The following is a 21,413-nucleotide window of genomic DNA, read 5'->3' on the forward strand; positions in this document are numbered from 1 at the left end:
TTTAACATGGTCCCTGTCTCATCCAGTTTGCTATGCCAACAGCTAGCATAAATCCTGGTACATAGCAGGTGGGCAATAAGTATGTAGTAGGGATGAAAACTGATGTCTGAAATACTTCCCTTTCCTCTCTGCCGATGGAAATCTCTCTCCATTCTGAAGATCTGGCTTCTGTGTTCCCGCACAGGCCTTACGGATCTCTTCCCAATTCTAAAACTCTTAGAGGAGTTTGCTAATATCATGCCGATGAGCACATGTTTCCTTATGGGACAATGAATTTCTAATGGAAACTGAACACAGGGACTAGATCACTGACTCGTATATTTTACGTTGTGCCTAGAATAGGGCTTTGTTGAATGTCCATCCACATTTCATCCACTGTCCAGTTGTGTCCCATGAGTAGGTCTTGTTTCCTCACAAAGCTGTGTATCCCAAAAAAGGTTATCCCTAAAGTCCACATATTTCTTCTATAGGTACCATAGTTTCTGGCAAAGCTCTAGACACACAGAAGAAGCTGAAAAATAATGGTTGGTTTCATCATCAAGTATGGAGTGTGCGGGATATGATACCTTCTGAAGTAGCTGGGAACACCACCACCAGGGAAGCACTAAAGGGGGCTGTGATCACTAAGTACAAGTTGATAAGAGTTAAAAAGAAATGACGAGGAAGATGTGATCATTCACCTAAGAACAGGAAGTTCTCAGCAACAGACCGAACATGGAGAACAAAGGACGGGGAGACGGAGGCAGTGACCCTAAGGCTTGTGGTTTGGGGGAAAAACAGCAAACTGGTTTCTGATCCCTGGGAGCACACAAACAAGAAGTTAGGCAACCTGGTGTGCGCTGGGTTGCAGAGTCAGCCTGTGCTAAAGATTAACAGCCAGTCTTAAAGGGGACTAAAGATCAAGAGCGAGCTTGTAAAGCACAAAACACCTCCCTGGCAGCAGACTGCAATGGCAGGACAAAGAATGCCCAGACCCCACCAGTGCTCTGCAGAAGTAGGCACCATTTGTTCATTTAACAGGCAATAGAGCAGCTCAAGGGAGCAAATATATCCTTGGAGATGGTCATGCGACTGGCCAGTGTTTCTGAAGCTTCCTGATAGAAAACAGCAATTCCATCCTACTGACACTGAGGGCAAGCAATGGGAACCAGGGAATTTGAGTTCTGGTTAAATACTAACTCCTAAATCCCTAATCTGTGGGAAGATAGAAATCATGCATAACCAAGAGGAGTGGTGGGGCATTCATTTATAAGGGGCCTAATGACATGTTTATGAGAAGGCTGTTAATTGAGGTAGGATCACTCTGGAAGAGAGGAAGCCCAGGCATGGTGTCTGGATCTCTATAAATGTCCTAAACTTTTCTGACTGCCACCGTGTGGGCGTGGGCAACTTCCTTCTGCCATTCGGTGACAAGCCTCCTTGAGAACTGAAGGCCTGCCTTCATCACCTTTCTAACCGCCACCTCACCTGGTGTACCATCTTGCTTATACTATGAGCTCAAGAGACTTTTGGCTACTGATTGCTGAAATCTACCCGATACCGGATTGGCAAATTGTCTTCTGAATTTCAATAACCCAGTCAATCTGGGAACAACCTTAAACTCGGACGGTTAACAGCATTGTTTTTGATGAACTAAGTAGAAATTAATGCATTGTTAAGTGTTGTAATCCACACCTTATATGGTTATATGATTTAAACTGAGATAGCTCACACATATGCCTCCAGACATACACCCAACACCCACCAACCCACACCCTCAAAAAACACACAGGGCTGTGAACAACAGTAAGCTGATAGAGTTGTCTGTATATACTATATAGAGACAGACAGACAAGAATTGACAGAGCAATTGTCTCACAAAGAGTTGTTAATATGTAAGAAAGAAAGATACTAGGAATAGCCAGCCTAGTGTTTTAAGACGGCATTTTCTTTGCTTTCTGCTTTTAAATTACACACTGCAAAGTCACTGAGGAGAAAGCTTTAAGAAAACTTTCATTTGCTATGGTACAGCTCACCAGTCTTTCTTTGCCTAAAAAAATAAATAAATAAACCCCCGGAAGCGTTTCTTTCTTCTCATAGACATTAATAATGATAGCCTGAACTGTAAAGATTTGGTTTTACTGAAGGTAATGGAGTAATGTTTATTTCCATTAGGCTACGCCTATAAAATCCTCTTTTTATAACCGTGAGCCTACAATTTCAAAACAGCAAAGTTTGACATTTTGGTCTCCGACAGGCAACACTTAATATTGGCATGTTTAAAAAATCTATATGAAAAAAGCTCCTAATACAAGATAGGCTGAACATTTTCCCCGAAAATGGTTTGTTTTAGCTATCTCTCTTCCTCCTGGATGGACAAGGAAAATCAGACAGCTTATTGGCTTAGTTTGTTAGGCCAGGTTAAAGGGATGCAACGCCAAAGACTCTTAAGGGAGCTTACCCTTGGGCTAAAAATAGCACGCACTAGAGAATTATCTTAAATACGACCAAACTTGTTCTGCACTGTGAATGCAGATAACTGTAATATGTTTCCATTTTTGGTCTTTTCAGGGCTTTTTTTTAAGTTTGGCTTGTGGTAGCTGACTATTTAAGTCATTTCTGATTCTATTTGTCACATTTGCTCCCAGGGATACTGCCAAGAGTACCTGACTGAGGAATTCTTCTCATTTAGCTCTGCTGCTTTTGTTAAAATCTAATGAGCTACTGGACTGCCAAGCGTGACGTAGAACGGCCTTGTTAGAAGGCAGATTCATTTAAAAAAAATGTTATTAAGGGCCTAATGTGTGCATCCTTTTTCTTGGCTATTCCGTTTTCCTGCTAAGAGATGGGAAATGCAGTTTACTGTATTTTCTAAGTAAATAGGAGTGTGTTTAACCCCTGATGCGATGAAGTCTCAAATAAATAACCTACCAACACTTACAAACTTTCCTCCCTTTTCACCCTTTCAGCAGACAATTTTACTCCTCTGTTTGTGTCTTCATCTCTAATTTTGCCACAAAATCCATGCCAATATCTTATAATTTGTTAAGTGTCTTTTCACTAGACAACCAACTCTGTGTCCTAAGTATTACATACATAATACGTCCTTGTATTCTGAGCACCTAAATTAGTGCCTTACACATAGTGGATGCTCTTTAAATGGTCAATAAATGGGTCAACTTAAGAAGGACTGAAATAAATTCCTGTATCAGAGCATCCTATATAATAGCATACTAAATTTTAACCCATGAGTCAGCCTAAACAGGTACCCACATGGGCTGGGTAAACTGTTCCCTTTGAAACAAAGACAGCTCACTGGGGTCTTTGCTAAAATAGCAAAGCTGACCAAGAATTCAACTGTTCTACAGAAACTGGTAAGAAATTCAGGTTAAGGGGATCCTTTTGCTTTGCTATTTTTGCACCCAGGTTTCCAGCCTATACACCAAAGCAAGGCCAAGACATTCACAACTTCTGAAGAGCCTGAACGCCTTGGGAGATTAGCCATCCTTTGCCATCCCACCATTTCTTTCTAGCCTCTGTGCTTGATTCTTCCAGGAAATAGGATAACTGTCATAGAGCTATGGTACTGTAAACTTGTGCGATTAGGCAATCACTTTTCCTCATGAGATAAATTCTTTTCATTGCAATTTTTGACAAGGAAATGACAACAGAAACAAAATATCTGCAAATGTTTGAAATCTGGATCTGTTGAGAGAGGCAAAACAGACCAGGAAATATGGGCACAGTGTGGGAACAATGTGGGCCATGGGAAGCTGGGGCCATGCATTTTTATAAGCTCCCAGGTAACAGCTGATCCCTTGGACAGAGGCAGAGTTAATCCGATGCTCTGGAACGCCATAAAGGTACCAATTCTTCAGCTCTTCACTGAGTGTGAGAAATATTCCCTCTTCCGTAGGAGAGAGGAGTGAATACTCGACGTCCAAAGCAGACATACAACAGTGTCTTTTTGTGCCAACACACACCAGCTTAACACATGTCTTGCAACTGCCATTATAACCACCCATCTATCTTAATCTGAGGAGCAAGTTTCAGTGAATTAGAAGGTAAGTTCACAGCTAGTCTGGCAGGTGCACACACACTGCTGTCACAGTTGGCTCTGTTTACAAACCATCTCTTGGAGAGCATGCTCTCAGATCTTTGAGATGTCTTATTTTTAGCAGGATTGGTCTAAATGGCTGGGAAGGTCATTTTATTCTCTCTCTCTTCCTCTCCCTGAATCTGATAGAAACACTGTAAATCCACCCGCTAACGGACAGCAGAGATAGAATTCCAAATATGCACAGTTTTGTGCTCGGCACAGAGAAGGTGACGAGGTAACAAGTTAAGGCACACTTACAAAGGATACGAGGGAACGCCCTCATGCAGTTCATAATGTAGCTTGAGGGATACTGCCGGAAGGACAGACCCCTATGGCCACAGTGCAAAGACCTTCACAAAACGAAAAGATGCTCTTTGGCACGTGTGATAATAATACTCATTTTGCCTAAGAGGGGCCACTCATAGCTTCTTAAGTTTAGAGATTTAATAGTTTATCCTTTGCCTGGTGAAGGTTCCCACTGAACACAGACCCAACCAACCACTGGCCTTTAGTGTAGCACATGGTTATAATACAGTTTATGGACATTCGGTGTATGGCAAATTTCCTTTGGACTCTCATTTCTTAAGACTTATTTCCACTGACACTCAAAGGAGGACAGATTTAATTTCTGAGAACCCCCAACTGCACATCTTTTTCTGTCCGTGCCTCCGCACTTCATTTGCATTGATTCTTTCCGTTCCACTGCTCAGCTCCACGGAGGACACTGAGATGGCAGGGCAGCCAGCTTGCACGCAGCCTGGGATGGGCTTTTATGCTCCTGGATGAAAGGTCGGGTGGAAAGGCCCACCATCGACACAATGGATCTGGTCCCTCAGGGACCATCCACTGGTTCAAGAATAGCTTGCAGGTGAGTGATGGACAGGGTCACCACTGCCCGACTGTATCAGGAGCTATTATGACAGCCATAAAGAGAAAGGGAAAAATTGAACAACGGAAGAATGACTCCTGAAGGGGACATGAAGAGAGGCACAAATGTCTTCATACAAGGGAGAAGCGTGAGAAGTACCAGGGGAGCCGGGCTGCTTACAGTAGTCAGGGTGGACGACATTCTTTGAAATTGCCAAAGTTTGAATATTAATGAGGGGTCATGCCCCAACCAAAGCTCAGGGTCCATATAGAGAAACCCACGCTGTCCGTTCTCTCCCCTCAGGTGAAAGGTGACAGAGCTGGGCCAGAGAGTTTGGATAAAGAAGACGCAGTTATAGCTTCCCTTGGGTTTCGAGAGAGAAATGAGATTTAGAGAACTCAGTGTTGCACGTTATCTGAAATCCTGTACCCCAAACCAAGCAGCGCATTTCGTGATTGTCTTGTAAGCCCTACAGCCTCTATTTATAAGGATCTCCAAACAAAATGGGAAAAAAAGGGGGAAATTACTCATAGTACTGGTAATACAATTGAGTGTGTTCTCAAAGAATATAGACACATAAATTATGCATTGTTGGAGTGGTGGTTTATTTGGGGACCGGGTAGAAAAGCAACAAAGGCGAAAAGTATCAGTAATTTCCTTCTAAGGTAATGCGGGGAATTACTTATTTAAGGATAACTCTGCTGAGCTGTATTTGTCTTGACCAATGGCCTTATAGCTAAAGAGCTTTACTCCTGACAAGAAAAAAAAATCAGTGATCTTTTTTTTAATAAATTTATTTATTTACTTTTGGCTATGTTGGGTCCTCGTTTCTGTGCGTGGGCTTTCTCCAGTTGCGGCGAGCGGGGGCCACTCTTCATCACGGTGCGCAGGCCTCTCACTGTTGTGGCCTCTCCCGTTGTGGAGCACAAGCTCCAGACGCGCAGGCTCAGTAGTTGTGGCTCACGGGTCCAGCCGCTCCGAGGCATGTGGGATCTTCCCGGACTGGGGCACGAACCCGTGTCCCCTGTACTTGCAGGCGGATTCTTAACCACTGTGCCACCAGGGAAGCCCTCAGTGATCTTTTTATTGGAGGAAATTTTTTCCAGTTGTGTTCTTTTTGTCTTGTTTTACTTTTGGCTGCGTTGGGTCTTCGTTGCTGCGCGCGGGCTTTCTCTGGTTGCGGCGAGCGGGAGCGGGGGCTACTCTTCATTGCAGTGCGCGGGCTTCTCATTGCGGTGGCTTCTCTTGTTGTGGAGCATGGGCTCTAGGCGCGCACGCTCAGTGGTTATGGCACACAGGCTTAGTTGCTCCATGGCATGTGGGATCTCCCCGGACCAGGGATCGAACCTGTGTCCCCTGCATTGGCAGGAGGATTCTTAACCACTGCACCACCAGGGAAATCCCACCAGTTGTGTTTTTTTAAGGGAGAAAGTGATCTGACAGATTATACAATGAAGTTTAACATTACATGGAATGTTCTCCTATTAGGTACTACTACGTGGGAAAAACAGGATGATATCCAGACCCCAGGAAAATCTTTTAGATGTAAAAATATGTGTGTGTGTGTTTGCATATATGCCTCATTTATTTCTCATGATCAGGCATTAATCCACATGGGCACCTGTGCAGCTGAATCAAGAAGCTGAATGGTTAACCACCCGAGTTTTTATTAAAGCATTTAATGGGAAGATTTCAAAATCATTTACATATTTCCCTCATCTTAAAAATTATGAGAACTGATTTTTGTAACATTATGTGATATTGTAAAATGACCACAGGGAGCTATTTAGAAATATAGTCCTGAGAAATATAGTGCGCTTTGCCCTCAACTGAAATGGCCCCAGACAGTCATATTTTGAGGAAGTGTCTACTTTTTGTAGTTTTTAGTCTCATCTGTTTTGGCCAGTTCCTACTTCCCACCCCTCGCCTCTACAAGCTCATTAACTTTCTAAATCATTTCTTCTCATCTCCCATGTGCTCAGAACACAGATAACGAGATTGGTGTAAATTGCAAGTAAAACAAAAGGAAGCAAGTGGTAAGTGAGAGCTGGAGAAGCTTATTGGGGAATAAAATGCATTGAGTTTGAGGGTATGACTTTTTTTTTCATCTGGCTTGGCTTCTCAGAGACATTTATACAAATGGTATGTTTCTCAGCTATGTTTCAGACAATTAATAATACTAAGTTAATAATGGCCAGAGAAATGAGGTCTCCTACTATGAATTATAAAAGTAACCACTGTGATTAAGTAAAAGTGCATCCCATCTATGGAACATACATCTTCCCTTTCAGCTATGAAACATGTCGCTGGAAATAAAAACGAACCAGCAACTAAAGGAAAAAAAGTGGGATCGCTGTTTTGTTTTTCCATATCACAAAAGCAGGAGGGAGGTCACACAGTACCGTTGGAGGGTATCATGCCTTTTGCTGACTCAGAGAAGAAACACATTTGCCATTCAAAGACAAATTAAACAGGGCATGGATCATGCTATGTGGATTGCCAGACTCAGTTATCTGCCAAGACCAGGCAACATTCAGTTACCTCCAAAGGCATCTAAACACAGAAAATTCTTTGGCTGTGTGTGGACAGAATGCCTTTGTCAAAATTTTCAGTTGGAACAAATATTGCAAAGCAGTCCAGATGAGATTTGTCCCAGGAGAAATTGACACAAATTCCTTTAGGACAGAGGAAGCTACCTCAGCTACACTGCTGGGATTGCCAGGTGATAGGATTAAAGGAGCTAGAAAGTGGCATCGTGACCTAATATAACTCTCAAATCTACTGCACACAGAGTCCTAGAACTGTGGACCAGCGGGGTAAGAAGTCACTTAACCCACGCAGCATCACGGCGTTCAGATGCTCAGGTATTTGACTAGACCCTTCTCCAGTGGGAACAGGAGGCGAGCCTGCCCATCAGGCAGCACTGCCTAAAAGAAAAGGCAAGCTGATATCGGTGGCTCAGAGGAGAGCAGGGTGTCCCTGCTAAACATGCGCTGGCAAGACACAAGAGGATCCTGACATGAGAACATTTCTGGACAGGATCTGAGTTGGCGAGGATCCCTGGACACCTGGGAGAACTATGTCTGGAATACAGAAGCCCCAACTTCACCTCTGAACAAATGTGATGGCACCCGGCGAAGCTAATGTCCTTAGGCCAAGAGTCCATGTAAAAACCAAGGGCATTCCTATAATAGAGGGACTTTTTTCCCTATACAAGCATCATTCAAATCGGAAATAAACTTCTCGGAAAGGACGGGGGAGAAAAAGTTTAAGCTGGAGAATTACAGGGAAGTGAAAGAGATCTAATTGAATCAGGCCCAGCAGAGATGTAATGCTTGGTACCTCCAGAGAGAAGAGGAAAGAGGTAGTGAGCATTCTTCCTGTGCCTGCCTCATTCACGGAAGCAGGTAGGACCATCCATGAAACAGTGCAAAGAAAGCTCCAAGACGTAGAAAAGCCACATATTCAAGGTGTCGCATATAGACAAAAAGTGTGTCAGGCTTTCCAGCTGGACTGAAATATCATTCTCACAGAGAAATGTCAACAGGCCTAAAAGATGCAAAACGGTATTCATCCAAAGGAGCCCCAAATGCATTGCCAGGGGCTCAGTGTTCCACTCACGGCAGCATTGTACACTGGTGAGAGAACTTGCTGCTGACAGCCTTGCCCTCTTCCGTTAGGTTGACTACCTCTCCTCTTCTCTCAGCCATTCCAATGAGCAAACTGCTGTTTTTCTCAACACACAGTGGGTAGGACACCATAAATCCCAGGTTCTCTAATTTCAAATATTCTGTCCCACTGCCCTGCTTTTGATGGACCCTATGCCTGGGCTCTTGGTTTGGAACAGAAGGTCCCATTAGCCAGGAGAAATGCTCTCCAGCAAAGTTCCATGTCGAGGTGAAGGCATTTCTGAAGATGATAAGTGTACCAACCCAGAGAAGGGCAGAAATTATCTGTGAGCGATAACAGGCAGGTGGGGAAAGTCCCCGCTTTGCTTTCTCTATCAGAGAGCTTATCTCACTTGATTTTAAAGCCCTGTCTTCATCACTAACCATGAGCTTCATAGTACCATGGACTTGTCTACACGTAATCACTGTATCTTCAGAAAGTGGCAAGGAGACGGGCATGCTAATGGTTGACAGTAATTTTTTTTTTTTTAATGAAGGGATAAATAAATCAGTGAGAGAATAGAGAAACTGTTAAAATCCAGAAGCATGAAGAAATGTGAAACTACGCACAAGTTGGAGACCAGTAGCTTCAGCTGGCAAGTGGTTTCTTCCATGAGAAAATGTGACCCATCCATACCACAAGTGATACGGGATGAAAGATCAGTGTTAGTCATACCCCCTCGGTAATACACACATTCTAAAGCACAGTGCTGAGGTTTTAAAGTTGGCATCTTAACCAGGAAAATCCACATGACGGCAGAGATAGCCGGCAATGCCTTCTGTTTCCAGACCATCTGAAGGAAGATGGGGAGTGTTGAACACACTCTAAGAATTTCTCCAAAGTTCAAAAGTACTTGGCATCAGTTTCTACTCATGCCTCTGGTGCCGAAATATCAGCCACCGCGGAAACTGGTCTCTGCAGTTGCTCCCCAGCGACTGGTGAGTATGTTTCATTTGTCCCCTTCTCCTTTCAGTAAGTTGCACATTTGCTTCAATTATTTCTCTGCTGCATCTCTCTAAATTCTCTATCGTGGGAAAGTCTGATCAAAATGTCCAGGCTTCACTATGACCCAGGGCTCTGGTAATGAATTAAGAGTTAACTGGAGTGCACATGAAACAGAGAGCTTGCCAGAAGACGGTTAGAGAATTTCATGACAATTAGCACTGATTTGCGCTACAAGAATACAAAAAAAAAAAATTGTTTCAAAGGAGAACAAAAACAGCTTCTCACACATACATAACCCAAAAAAAGCCTTCTAGCACTGACTGAAAATGATACCATTGGATGACAGAAGAAACACACCAGATTAGCCAATTAGCATTCACCCAAGAAAAGTAAGCACTTTGGAGAGAAGGGAGAAAAGGAACCCATCAACGGTAATATCAACTTTACAATAGCCCTGACTGTTTATCTACCCAAAGGAAGTGCTACCTCCCAATTTTTTTTGTGACCCTCTTGACAATTCTGGGGGAAAAAGTGTTAGTTCAACATTATCGCAAGCCAGAATATGACTCTATTTATGTGACAAGTTGACAACATACAATTTCATGCTTGTTGAACTGATCGGTGTTATATATTCACTGTGCATATTACGAAGGCTCACTGTTATAAATATGAAACAGTATACACTTATTCAAAGTAACTCCAGCAGTGGCAATTTATAACTGGGTTGTTTGTGCTCTTACGAAGCCCACTGCCACCTTAACGGGCTGCAGCGCACAGAAACAGATGTGAAGTGTGACTCTGACCAAAATGGACTGACGATGACCTATGTGAAAGCAGGCTATTACATTTTGGTCTGCATGGCAGCTGACACTGGTTTGTATTTAGATATGTGACTGGTGAGAACACTGTGTTCTTAAAGCTCTGTTTAAACATGGGCCAAGACATTTGTCTGCTGGACTAATTATTTTACCACCCAGCCCTGGCAAGTATCCCATTCTTCTCCTTAAAAAAAGAAAGAATGTGAATGTGTATGCACACACACACAGGCACACAGTTCCACTATGCTGTGTAAAGTTACAGTCAGTACTTTAAACCTTGGTCATGTCAGGTGAATGTTGGCAAGAGTTCTGGAACGTCTGCATAACAGAATCGTACCACGTTCTCGAGCAGGTGCCTGGGAACGGGACAAGGCCACAAACCATCAAATCATAAGCTGTCCCAGACACTGTTTTTGGTCAAATCATTTCCTCCTTTCTTTCCCCGCTTTCTTTCTTTCTCTTAGCAAGCTTCAACCAATTTGCAAGTGTTCACTTCCACAAGGACAAATTTGGAAGAGTGAAGAACAACACAGTTTATCCAAATGTGGAAGGAAATGAGGGAACCAGGTGCCTTGCTAAAGCTAGATATCACAAATTTGCATAAGTAGTTTCCCAACGACAGAAGTGCTATTTGGAACAAAATAAATTGCTTGTATTGTATGCAAGGGCACAAACCTTGACCAAGTTTGTGGTTGCTTCCCTGCTCCTGTGTTTCTTTAAGTACACCCTGATATTCCTGCTAAGAAGCCCAAGTTGGTGGCCCTCTGTAGGTAGATCTAAAAGGATAATAGTTTATTTATTATTTCATTTAATTATTTGTTTTTAGGTAGACCTAAAAATCTTACTGTTTATCTAGAAGTCTTCAACATCTGTATGTGACTATTAAGAAAAATAAATAAAAAATATTTGAAATATGAATTACGTTGCTGCAGGATTTTCTAGTAATTCTTCTGTTTCCTTTTTGTTTGTTTGCTTAAAAGTAAGTAACACCCTTAGCTCTCATTTTGAGATCTAGCAATGCAGTCAGTGACCGGAACCGTGGATCTTTTTTGAAAGATTTTAATTCTAGTGTTTCGGAACTTCCCCACTCCAACAAAGTTTGTTATTCAGAATCTACATCTCTTTCTACTTTTCCTGTTGGACTGAAGTGAAGGTGTTGTCAGTCTGTCTAGTAAATCCAACCCACAAGATAACATAATCACATACATTCATTTCTCAGAGACCTTGGTGGTTCTTATCTCCTTGCTTTTATGATCTCTTATGAACAGCCAGGAATAGCAATTTGCAGGCTGTTTGTAAAGCCATCTTAGTCTGAACCTAGCCTTCCCCTCTTTTATCACACGGCGATATTCTGCAGCTAAATCCCACTCGCCATAGCAAAATTTGCTCTGAGCTCCATTTTCGAATAATTTAAGTATTCTCTGTGTGTATGGAACATACCAAACATGCAGTGTAGGGCGATTATCATTTCAATGAACTATTTATTAATAGAAGGTGGTGTGTGTGCTTTGCTTAGATTTATTGATATGCTGCCCACTGTATATTGTAGCCTGATGCTATTTAGTTCATGGTCATCAGCGTCTCAGACAAGCAGTGCTGTGGCTCTCATGGTCCCAGTTCTTCTTTGTGCTTTGCTCAACTTTATTTTACCACTATATCACCTAGAACCTTAAACACAAGGCTTGAGTTCTGTGTTAAATCACAATTGTTTCCTATTAAGTGTTCCAAGCTCCCCATTTTTATTAAGTTACTTTATTAAATCCTTAATAACATAGATAGAATAGTTAGTTAATTTGTGTGTTGAGCCATGGATGTTAATTTGTAAACATAATAACATACTGCAATCATTTGCATAATAGCATTTTAATCTTTTTAGTAAAAGCTGTAATTCCCTACAAAGTACACTGCAGTAGAAACTAAGTGACTATTGGTAATAGTACAAAGGCCTTAAAATTCTGATCCTATTATAGTGTTGGAACATACCCAAACTGCTTCCATAATCTCTGAAATGTTACTATTCTCTGATTTAGGTGTCTGTGTCAAGAATAAAAATGAAGTATAACTGGTAGCAATAGACTATTTCCTAAATGTAATTTAGTATTCACGAAGCACCAGCACTTTGCAAATAGCTCTGAGGCTTTCCTTCAAAGTTCAGAGCTCCAGCCCTGCACATTGTGTGAGAAACACCAAGGATCTCACACTAAACTTGGTTGTGCCGAAGACAAGGCTCCAATAAATCATGCTGATGTGGCACAGGGCAGGGCATCGGCCACCAAGAATTTGGCTGTTAAGTCTCCTCCCTCCTCCCTGCCCGACCGGCCTGCTTTTACCTCCTTGAACTAACTGCTTCTGAGCAGCAGTTTGGGAGAGAATGAAAAAGTGGGGGAAATAGTTAACAAAGAGACTTCTAAAAAAAAATAAAAAACCAAAAAAACCAAAAAAACAACTCTAGAGGGGGCTTGAAAGAGCCCATTAACACCAATCACAAGACTGGCCAAAAAAAAACAGAAAAAAACAAAAAAACAAAAAAAAAGCCTACTTGTTTAAAAGTCAAGCCAAGTCATTTTACGCAAGATCTGGTAATTCATTAATCTATCCGGCTGCAAACCTTGAATGAATAACTTGCTCTAGTAATGGAGATGGGCAGGTCTACACAGCATCAGTGTTTAGGATCTGAAACTATGCAAATTATTCTATCATTTTGGAAGAGAAAAGGCACGAAAGTATCTCCTATTATCATTTTGGGGTAAATTGCGTAATGGATAAGAAGTCATTTATCTTTGTAAAAATTTGCCCTTGCCAAGAGTAAGAGTGTGTATTTCCTGTGTATCTCTCTCCCCTTTTCCCTTGCTCTCATTCTAGCTGCTTGTAATTCAGCATCTTTGGCAGGCTACAGTAAAACACAGTACCCTGCTTTGCTTTCAAACTATACCTCAGAGCGCACAATCTTGAAAGTAACCTGAGAGGTTAAAGAAGAAGAAAAAAAAGGGTCCTTACAAAATTGTTTTACATCACAGGCAATTCATTTTATAAAACACACAATAAAAGTTTTCATTGTTAAAAGAATAGGCACATAATTATCGGGACAGATAAACCTTGTTAAAAATGTGAAGTCTGGGGTAGAGAACAGTGGAAGAACAATTTGGCTGTCGGTCTTTAATGTTCATCTTTTTATCTGCTTTGTGTGTTGATCTCGTTCAGAGGTGAGCCATCTGCTGGGCTGTGTTTCCAGGACATTTCATATAGATGGGGGGAGGAGGACAAACAGACACTATGTATAAGCTTACCATGCAAGCACACATCGTTGCTATACAAAGAGACAGTTTGTCCACTGCAGCATCCTGAATCTTAATGACTTTAACCTCGACTAATATCTTTGAATAAATCTAAGAGGCAGTGCGCCACTTCTTCCTGATTCCTCCCCAAGTTTTCCTCCTTGTGAATGTGGGTCCACTTTCCTGGCTCCCAAGATATCCAGGGGGAGTAATTTTTAGTTCAATGACCCACTGGAGAGTCCAGGAGGTAGGAAGAGCCCAAGAAATGTCTCACCTCCTTCTTGGAGTGCCAACAGTATCGAAATAGTTGGTCTCTATCCCCAAAACACAAACTAGCACCTTCTACAATCACTGTGCCCAATTACACATATGGATCCTCACTTTGCACATTGCAAATGGCTAAGAACTGGATTGACTTCCCTGAAAAACAGCAGCCGACCTCATCTTTTGTAACCACAACTTACACTAACAAAAGCAACCATCAGGAAAGTTAGTGGTGAAGGATGTCATTTAACTGGCATCCTTTGACTTACTATTTATTAGTAGGGATTGATGCCAATAGACATAGCCCCATGGGTCAGAGCTCCTGAGCCACATTTTCCCAGTGGTCAGCACAATGGCGAGGAAGAAACAGGGTGATAAACCAGATGTTCCCAAGATAAGGCAGATGTTATCAAGACAAGAAGTCTAAACAGTCTTTAACTGAGGTGTGTAGAGAAACACACACACACACACACACACACACACACACACACACACGTGAACACTATTCAGTCTCCCAGCTGGATAAGCCCACAGTAGAGGTTGAAAATAAAGCAGCACACAGGCTGGGTCAGATGGTTGCTTCCTGATTTGTGACTCTCCGAGATGAACATCTAACTGATTTATACCCAGAATTTGAAATTTTGCGGTAGACTACAAATGCAAAGAGAAGTACAACATAAATTTTTAAAATACTCCATAAGTCTCCAGGAGTTTCAACATTCTTCAATGTTCTTATGTTACAGCCAATTATCTCCCCACTTAAATGGCTATTATTTTCTTACTTGAAGTCTATATTCTCCCTAAGCGTCATTACCAAGTGTGGCAAAAATCTGGTTGTGGGCCGTAAATTGAATTTAAATGACAAACTTTTATTGATTGCAAATTGGAAATTCCAGAAATCTTCAAGAAGTGATTATTGTAAATGAATTCGGTCTCTCCACATAAAAAAGGAGAATTTATTCTCCTGATGATTAAATTAAGGGGAGGTGGTTTGGACACACATTTTTTTCTCTGTTTGTTTTATTAAAATTCCAAGAGGTTTGCCATTCATAGAAAAGTCTGCCTGACCTCAGGCACAGGCAGAAGCAGGAATTCATTACCATGGAAGGCTACAGAATTTCCTCCAAGGAGACAAGTGAGAAAAAGCAGACACCACATGAATTTGTGGATTGGGTTAAATAGGTTCTGCCCCTGATGCAGCAGGGAGATGGCAGCCCCTTTGTAAAATGACTCACAGTCCAAGAAAGTGCTTCAGCTCCTAAAGGTGAGCAGAAACTTAACCAGATAGATACCCGTAAAGTTCCAATTCCCTTTGGAATATTTTCGAGTTAGTGTGCTTCGCCACCTCCCTCCCTAACCTAACCCATATTTATCAGGACTGATGGAATTTTCCTTTGAGGTGCTTAAATTTTGTTCCCTGGACGCCATCCCCTCTGCTGTCACCTTGTCCCTTCCCTGCACCTGCATCGCATGGGGTTTGGAATGCAGCAGAGCCTGCTGTCGGATTTCCTCTACTTTCTGCTTGTCCATAGCTCTTAAAACGATCAGAACGATCACCCTTAAATACCATCCCCGTCACGTTGCTCTCCTGTTAAAAATCTTCAGTGGCACCCTAATTCCTATCGTGGAAACTCTAAACACTTGCAACTGGGTCCTCAGGGCCTGGCATAATTTTGTACCCACCCTAAATCCAGACTTACCTATCTTACTCCTGTGCTCCCATTAATACATTTTTCACTTTGAGTAAACCAAACTCTTCACCTTCATAATCTGTCTATGAAAAGACTTCACTCTTATTCTCTTATTAACCTTGGTGATGTTATTCTTGCTGATTCCCTCCTTAGCTAGGATACATACACACACACACACACACACACACACACACACACACACGTATACATATATATACATGTATACATGTATATATGAATACACACAGTCTTGCCATATTTGCCACTTGCTAATATATATATAATATATAATCCCATGCATATAAATATACATGTGCACATATACATGGATGTACATAGTGTTACGTTGTTCTCCAATTACTGATATACATGAACACGTACATATATACGTATATTTGTATACACAGTCTTCCATTATTTGCTAATGGTTTCCGATTTCACCCTCCCCAACTAGATTTAAGGTCCTTTAGGAAATAGATCTATTGGAGCTTTATATTTAATTTTCACATTAACTAACACAGTTCACGCCATCAATAAATATATGATGGTTAACTCACTCATTCATGAGGTTGCAACTATTTACTGAGTACACACTTTCTCCTGCTTTCTAAGAAAACATCTAGAAAAACTTCAGTGAACAAGACAAGCTGGTTCCCTGCTCCCAGAATGCTCCCAGTCTCTTGAATAGCCAAGATCTGTTGTTTTTAACTTTTTCATAAGTATATAATATATGCCCATCGTAGAAAAAAATTAGAATACAACTGAAAGTCGAAGGAAAAAATGTAAAGTCATCTATATTCCTACCATAATGATCGAATATTCTTGAAAGTTTCCATCCGCCATTCCCCGGTGGCATATAGCAGGACACCTTACAGACAGATAGCAGGAAACCACCCGTTTTCTTTTACAAAAGTTCACAGTATCAGACCTTCCTGCAAGTTTCAGTAATTACCCAACGTGAATACTGGCCACAGCTTAGAGACCTTCCCTCCCCATTAGCAAAGGCAGCCTTCAGTACGTATTCTGAGCAACGACCTAGAGGCAGCTACATCCTCACTCTCCACGTACTAAAGAACCCCAAGTAGCTGCATTCAGAAGTTACCAGACCAACAAATGAAAGATGCCCATTCAGTGGAATCAAGGAGGCATCAAAGCAGAGGTTAAAATAAAGCAGAGACAAGGTGGCCCACAATGTCCCAGAAGAGCCAATGTGCTATTTAACCTAACCCATGCCACCCATCTTTACACACTGCCATGCTTTAAAAGTACTTCTTTATTCTCCTCCTTCAAACAATGCACAAAGCAACAGAGAGAAGGAAGTTGTGTTGCAATATTCTGAAACATAAATCTTGCTACCAGCCGGTCCAGGGACAGCATCCTGTTTTCCTGACACATGGATAAGATAAACTGGGTGCTGCACCTATAGGCCTTGTGTCCTGTTTTGCTAAGTGGCTTCTGAATCATACGTGGTCACCTGCATTTACACATCCAAACATAGGTTGTGCAAGCAGAGAGCGCTGTTTGTGTGCCCAGTTACTCAACCAACATGCACAATTACGTGTCAGCTCACTCTTCTCCCACTCAGGAATTCAATTCCATTCTTTTTTTTCTTCTTCTTCTTAAGTTATTCAATACATAAAAATCAAACTAAGATTCAAATTATGGAAGAGGTCAAAGGAAGAAATTTCTATTTATGCCCAACGTTTAAACATTCTGCAATACTAAATGTAACTCTAAATACCCGCTTTCTTCCCGCTTTGATGAGAATTCAGAAATCCCGTGGCCAGTTTCCAGCAGTGTCATCAATGTGATACTTGAGTCAGGGAAAAGTGTTGAACTGCTCGGTGCCTTATTTTATTCTGGGAATCCGAGGTAGATAATGCTTGTTATTGGCAGATCAGAGGTGGCAGAGACCGTGACTGTTGGGCTTGCTCAAGTACAAGGCCTTCACAAATGTGATGAGGCAGGGTTTTGAGAACTGGAGGAGAACAAGGGAGCACAGGTGAAAGTCCGCTGTGAGAGGTTTAAAGTCACAGGCGCTGGGAAATGCCTTTGGGGTAATGCAGCTTTGGTAGAAGCAATGGGCAAGGCTGTAGCCATTCAAGGGTTATTCTGTTGCCTATGGAGTTTCTTTACAGGGGAGGACACAATTTTAGAATTCCACCTATGCTCAAAACACACTTTTTTTTTTCGTTATAGAAAAGAGGTCTGAGTTTAACGCTAGAGGGCAAAGAGTAGAGGCATCTTTCTGTATGCAAATGCTGAGGAAGCCGCTGCTGTGTGTAACAATATTGCCACATTTGGCCTTACCCTTGGCATCAACAGAGAAGAATGGGCTTTGTGACGTCAGAGAAAACTGTTATGGGGACTTATTGATACAGTCACTTTTGCTGTCTGCCACTAAGAGAAGTCCCGACATATCAGTCCTGGGGCCCTGGGCATCTCGATAATTTTATATGGCTTCTAAGTCTTCATATCCTGTATCTTAACTCTATTTTCTCTCTCAGAAATCTGACGGATTCATCTTTAGTGTTTTCTAAAAATTGCGGCGACTTTTTTTTTAAACAGTGTTTCTTCACCTCAGCACTATGGTATGGTCACTTGGGGCCAAGTGATTATTTGCTGTGGGGAGCTGTCCTGTGCATTATAGGATGTTAAGCAGCATCTCTGGTCTCTACCTACTAAATACCAGCAGCATCTCTCTGCCTCCTGTCCTAAAAATCAAACATCCCTCCAAACAATGCAAAATATCCCCAGGCAGGCAAAGTTGCCTTCAGTTGAGAACCACTGGTTTAAAATGAACTCATGAGAGATTAAATGAAATAAACCTTGTGTTTAGAGTGTTGAAAACAATTCCACCAGTAGTATAAAGTTATATAGGAAAACAAAAGGGGTGTCTTTGTGTAGATTAAGCATCTATAGATATATAACTGGTTGCCAAACCCAGTCTCCCGGAAGTGTAAATGAGAAGTACCTCATGCAGTTGCCACGACATGAAATACAGGGACACCAGCCATGAAAAAAAGGTGTATTTTTTGCAACCAGCCCACAAGGGAGGCCTTGACCACCACGCCATCGCCCCAACCACCTTTTAGTTTTTCCCTAACCATCTTCTACAAAATGCATGGCATTCACCCAATATGAAATAGTCGATTTTTAGATAAGAGGTCTATGGAGATGGACATTTTTAAAAGTACTGTTTACTTAATGCAGCATGACTTAAAATGGGCCTGTAACCTGACAAGTGTACTGAATGAGGAATGTTCAATTTACCAGTTCGAACCAGCCAAGTCCTCACATGAACTTTCTGAGACCCGGCTGAGAAGCCTGGGAAAGTATAACTAACCACAAACCCTCAGTGTTTCCTCCACCTGATTCCTTCTCCCCAGCTTTCACTCTATTACCTTAAGCACTCTTCTAAGACCCACTTAATGCTCCAGGCATATTATAAAACCTTAGTGGTCAACAGAATCTACAGCCATCTCAGCTCACCAGCTATATACCTGCTTCCATGTCAACCAACACTGAAAGGAAAGATTCTGTTCTATTTTTAAATATATTGAGCAAAGAAGCAGCTTGGTATGTAAAGGATGGCTGTCACCCAAATTCACTGTTATTCTATTTTTAATCAAGGATAATAGACTTCGAAGTCAGATACATCTGGGGTTCAAATCCCACGTCTTTGTCAACTGTGTGATTTTGGGAAAATCACTTAGCCTCTCTGAAACTCACTGTCTGCATATGTAAAATGGGAATGATAATAATAGCACCTAAACAATAGGTTGTTTTGAGGGATGAGTGCGATGACATACATAAAGCAAAAGTGTGCCCAAATGTTGGCCATTTTGTTATTACTATTACTCTTACGAACATACCGTATTCATCACTCACTCACTATTCACAAAGCACTTATTCAACACCTTCTGTGTGCTGGAAAAACTCAGTAAATATTGTAAAATGGGTTTTCTTAATGACTCAATAAACATTTATTCAGTGCCTTTTATGTGCTGGGTGCTGGAAAAACTCAATAAATATTGTAAAATTGGCTTTCTTAATGACTTGAGATTTCAACCAAACAACACTGAAGTATAAGAAATGTCTCTTCTGGTGGATAAAAAAATACATTTAAAGTGCTTTGTCTGGAGGCTGGCACATGGTAGATAGAAAATGTTACATGATGATGGTGGTGCTGGTGCTGGTGATATTGAAAACTCGTTGATTTGATAATCTTTACTCAATTCACTTGCCAGAGTTTGTCTCTCTAAGAAGCCATTTATTTTCAAGTAAGTGAGGACTGATCTTGTAAGAAAGAACTTCTTTTCTCAAAGTAACTGTTTAATAGGTGCAGATTAACATTCTTTATTACAGGGTAGGCTTATAATAAAGAGTCTAGAGCCTGGGAGGTAATTCTCACTACTCAAAAGTAAATTAATTTTGACTAATTTATAAGTAAATATCAGAGTAGTTGGGCTTAGAAGTTCCCATAATATAAAGAAATCAGAGGTACGATTATAAATATGACAATGACAGTAAAAAAAAAAAAAAAACTGCTCACCTACTTTGTAAAATAATTAAAGGTAGACCTCATGCCTTGGTTAAAAAGAAATGTATTCTTTTACATTCTACGTTAGTTTACAGTAGGCACCATTTTCTGTGGGAAATACACAGGGATAAACAGGTGTAGACGTTTGTTCTTCTTTGTCATTTATTCTTTCACAGTCCCTTAGTATTTCAACAGAGTTTGATGCACTCTGTTGTGGGTCCTTAGGGCCTTAATTCTCACAAAAAAAAAAAATTTGTTTTCCAAAATCGTTTTTCCACAAAATAGGAAGTGCCTAAGTATGATAAAAAGTCTTTTGGTGACAGCAAAGTAAGAACTCATTATGCTTTCAGGCCAATAATATTTTAGTGTGGCATAAGCCAAGTTCAATGAGAAATTAATTTTCACCAAGGGCTGTCCTTACCTCAAATATGTTTGAAGGCTCATTGTTGTACTGATTGGATATTATTTCTGACTGGTCACTGCACCACTTGAGTCCACCCAGAAAGCTGTCTGTATCCAAGTCGTTCACGTCTAGTTCAGAAAGGTCAAGTTCAGGAAGATCTGGGCAAAGAGGCTGGTCTTCACCAACCAGAGCAGCACACTGCAGGGGGCAGGGGAGGAAAGAAAAAAGCTTTCATTAACTGCAGGAATTTATTAAACTGCAATAGCATGTGATAGGAATTAAGCCTGGTTAATTCAACGACACCACCAAAGCTGGTTTCCAGGGTTTTAGTCCCCAGAATAAACATCCTAAATTCTTTAACTCACTTTGCTCCCAAAGGATACTTTGCCAGAACCATTCCATCCCAAATTCTACCTCCAAATCCATAGTAAATGCCATGCTTCCATGAAGCCTTCTCTGATTCGTCCAGTTAGAAATCAACTTAGATTTGTTGGTACCTCTTCGACAGTTAGCACTTACCAAGTTTCAAATTGTTTTCTGGTTAACTATATGCAAAAGTTCACTCTACTCTTAGAGTATAAGCCCTTTGAGGGAAGGATACGGATTTGATTTCACCTTGGAATTACATCACACGTAGGAGAGACAAACGATTACTAAATGAGAGGGAAAAAAACCCATAAGAACTATACTAGGAAGACTTTCTCCATTTACTCTCTCTTTAACCATTATAATCCATAAAATTCATTTAGCAACTAATGATGCAACGTCCTTTAACATGTCTATGGTTCTCTTGAATTGTTATTTAAATCTTTTACTTGACTTTTCATGAGATTCTGAACTTCTCAAACAGGTCAAAAAT

At 41.2% G+C, this 21,413-nt stretch overlaps 1 protein-coding gene across 5 annotated transcripts in view; it reads right to left on the reverse strand.

Annotated features, from left to right (window-relative positions):
* The window catches only part of PPARGC1A (PPARG coactivator 1 alpha), a 660,339-nt gene that overhangs the window by 71,749 nt on the left and 567,177 nt on the right, over window positions 1–21,413 (reverse strand). For all 5 annotated transcript variants that reach the window (XM_060299209.1, XM_060299208.1, XM_060299211.1 and 2 more), the window contains one exon: window positions 20,573–20,752. In XM_060299209.1, the coding sequence (XP_060155192.1) occupies window positions 20,573–20,752 (180 nt within the window). The remainder of the gene's footprint in view (window positions 1–20,572; window positions 20,753–21,413) is intronic.

This window comes from Globicephala melas, chromosome 5, assembly GCF_963455315.2.
Source record: "Globicephala melas chromosome 5, mGloMel1.2, whole genome shotgun sequence".
NCBI lineage: Eukaryota > Metazoa > Chordata > Mammalia > Artiodactyla > Delphinidae > Globicephala > Globicephala melas.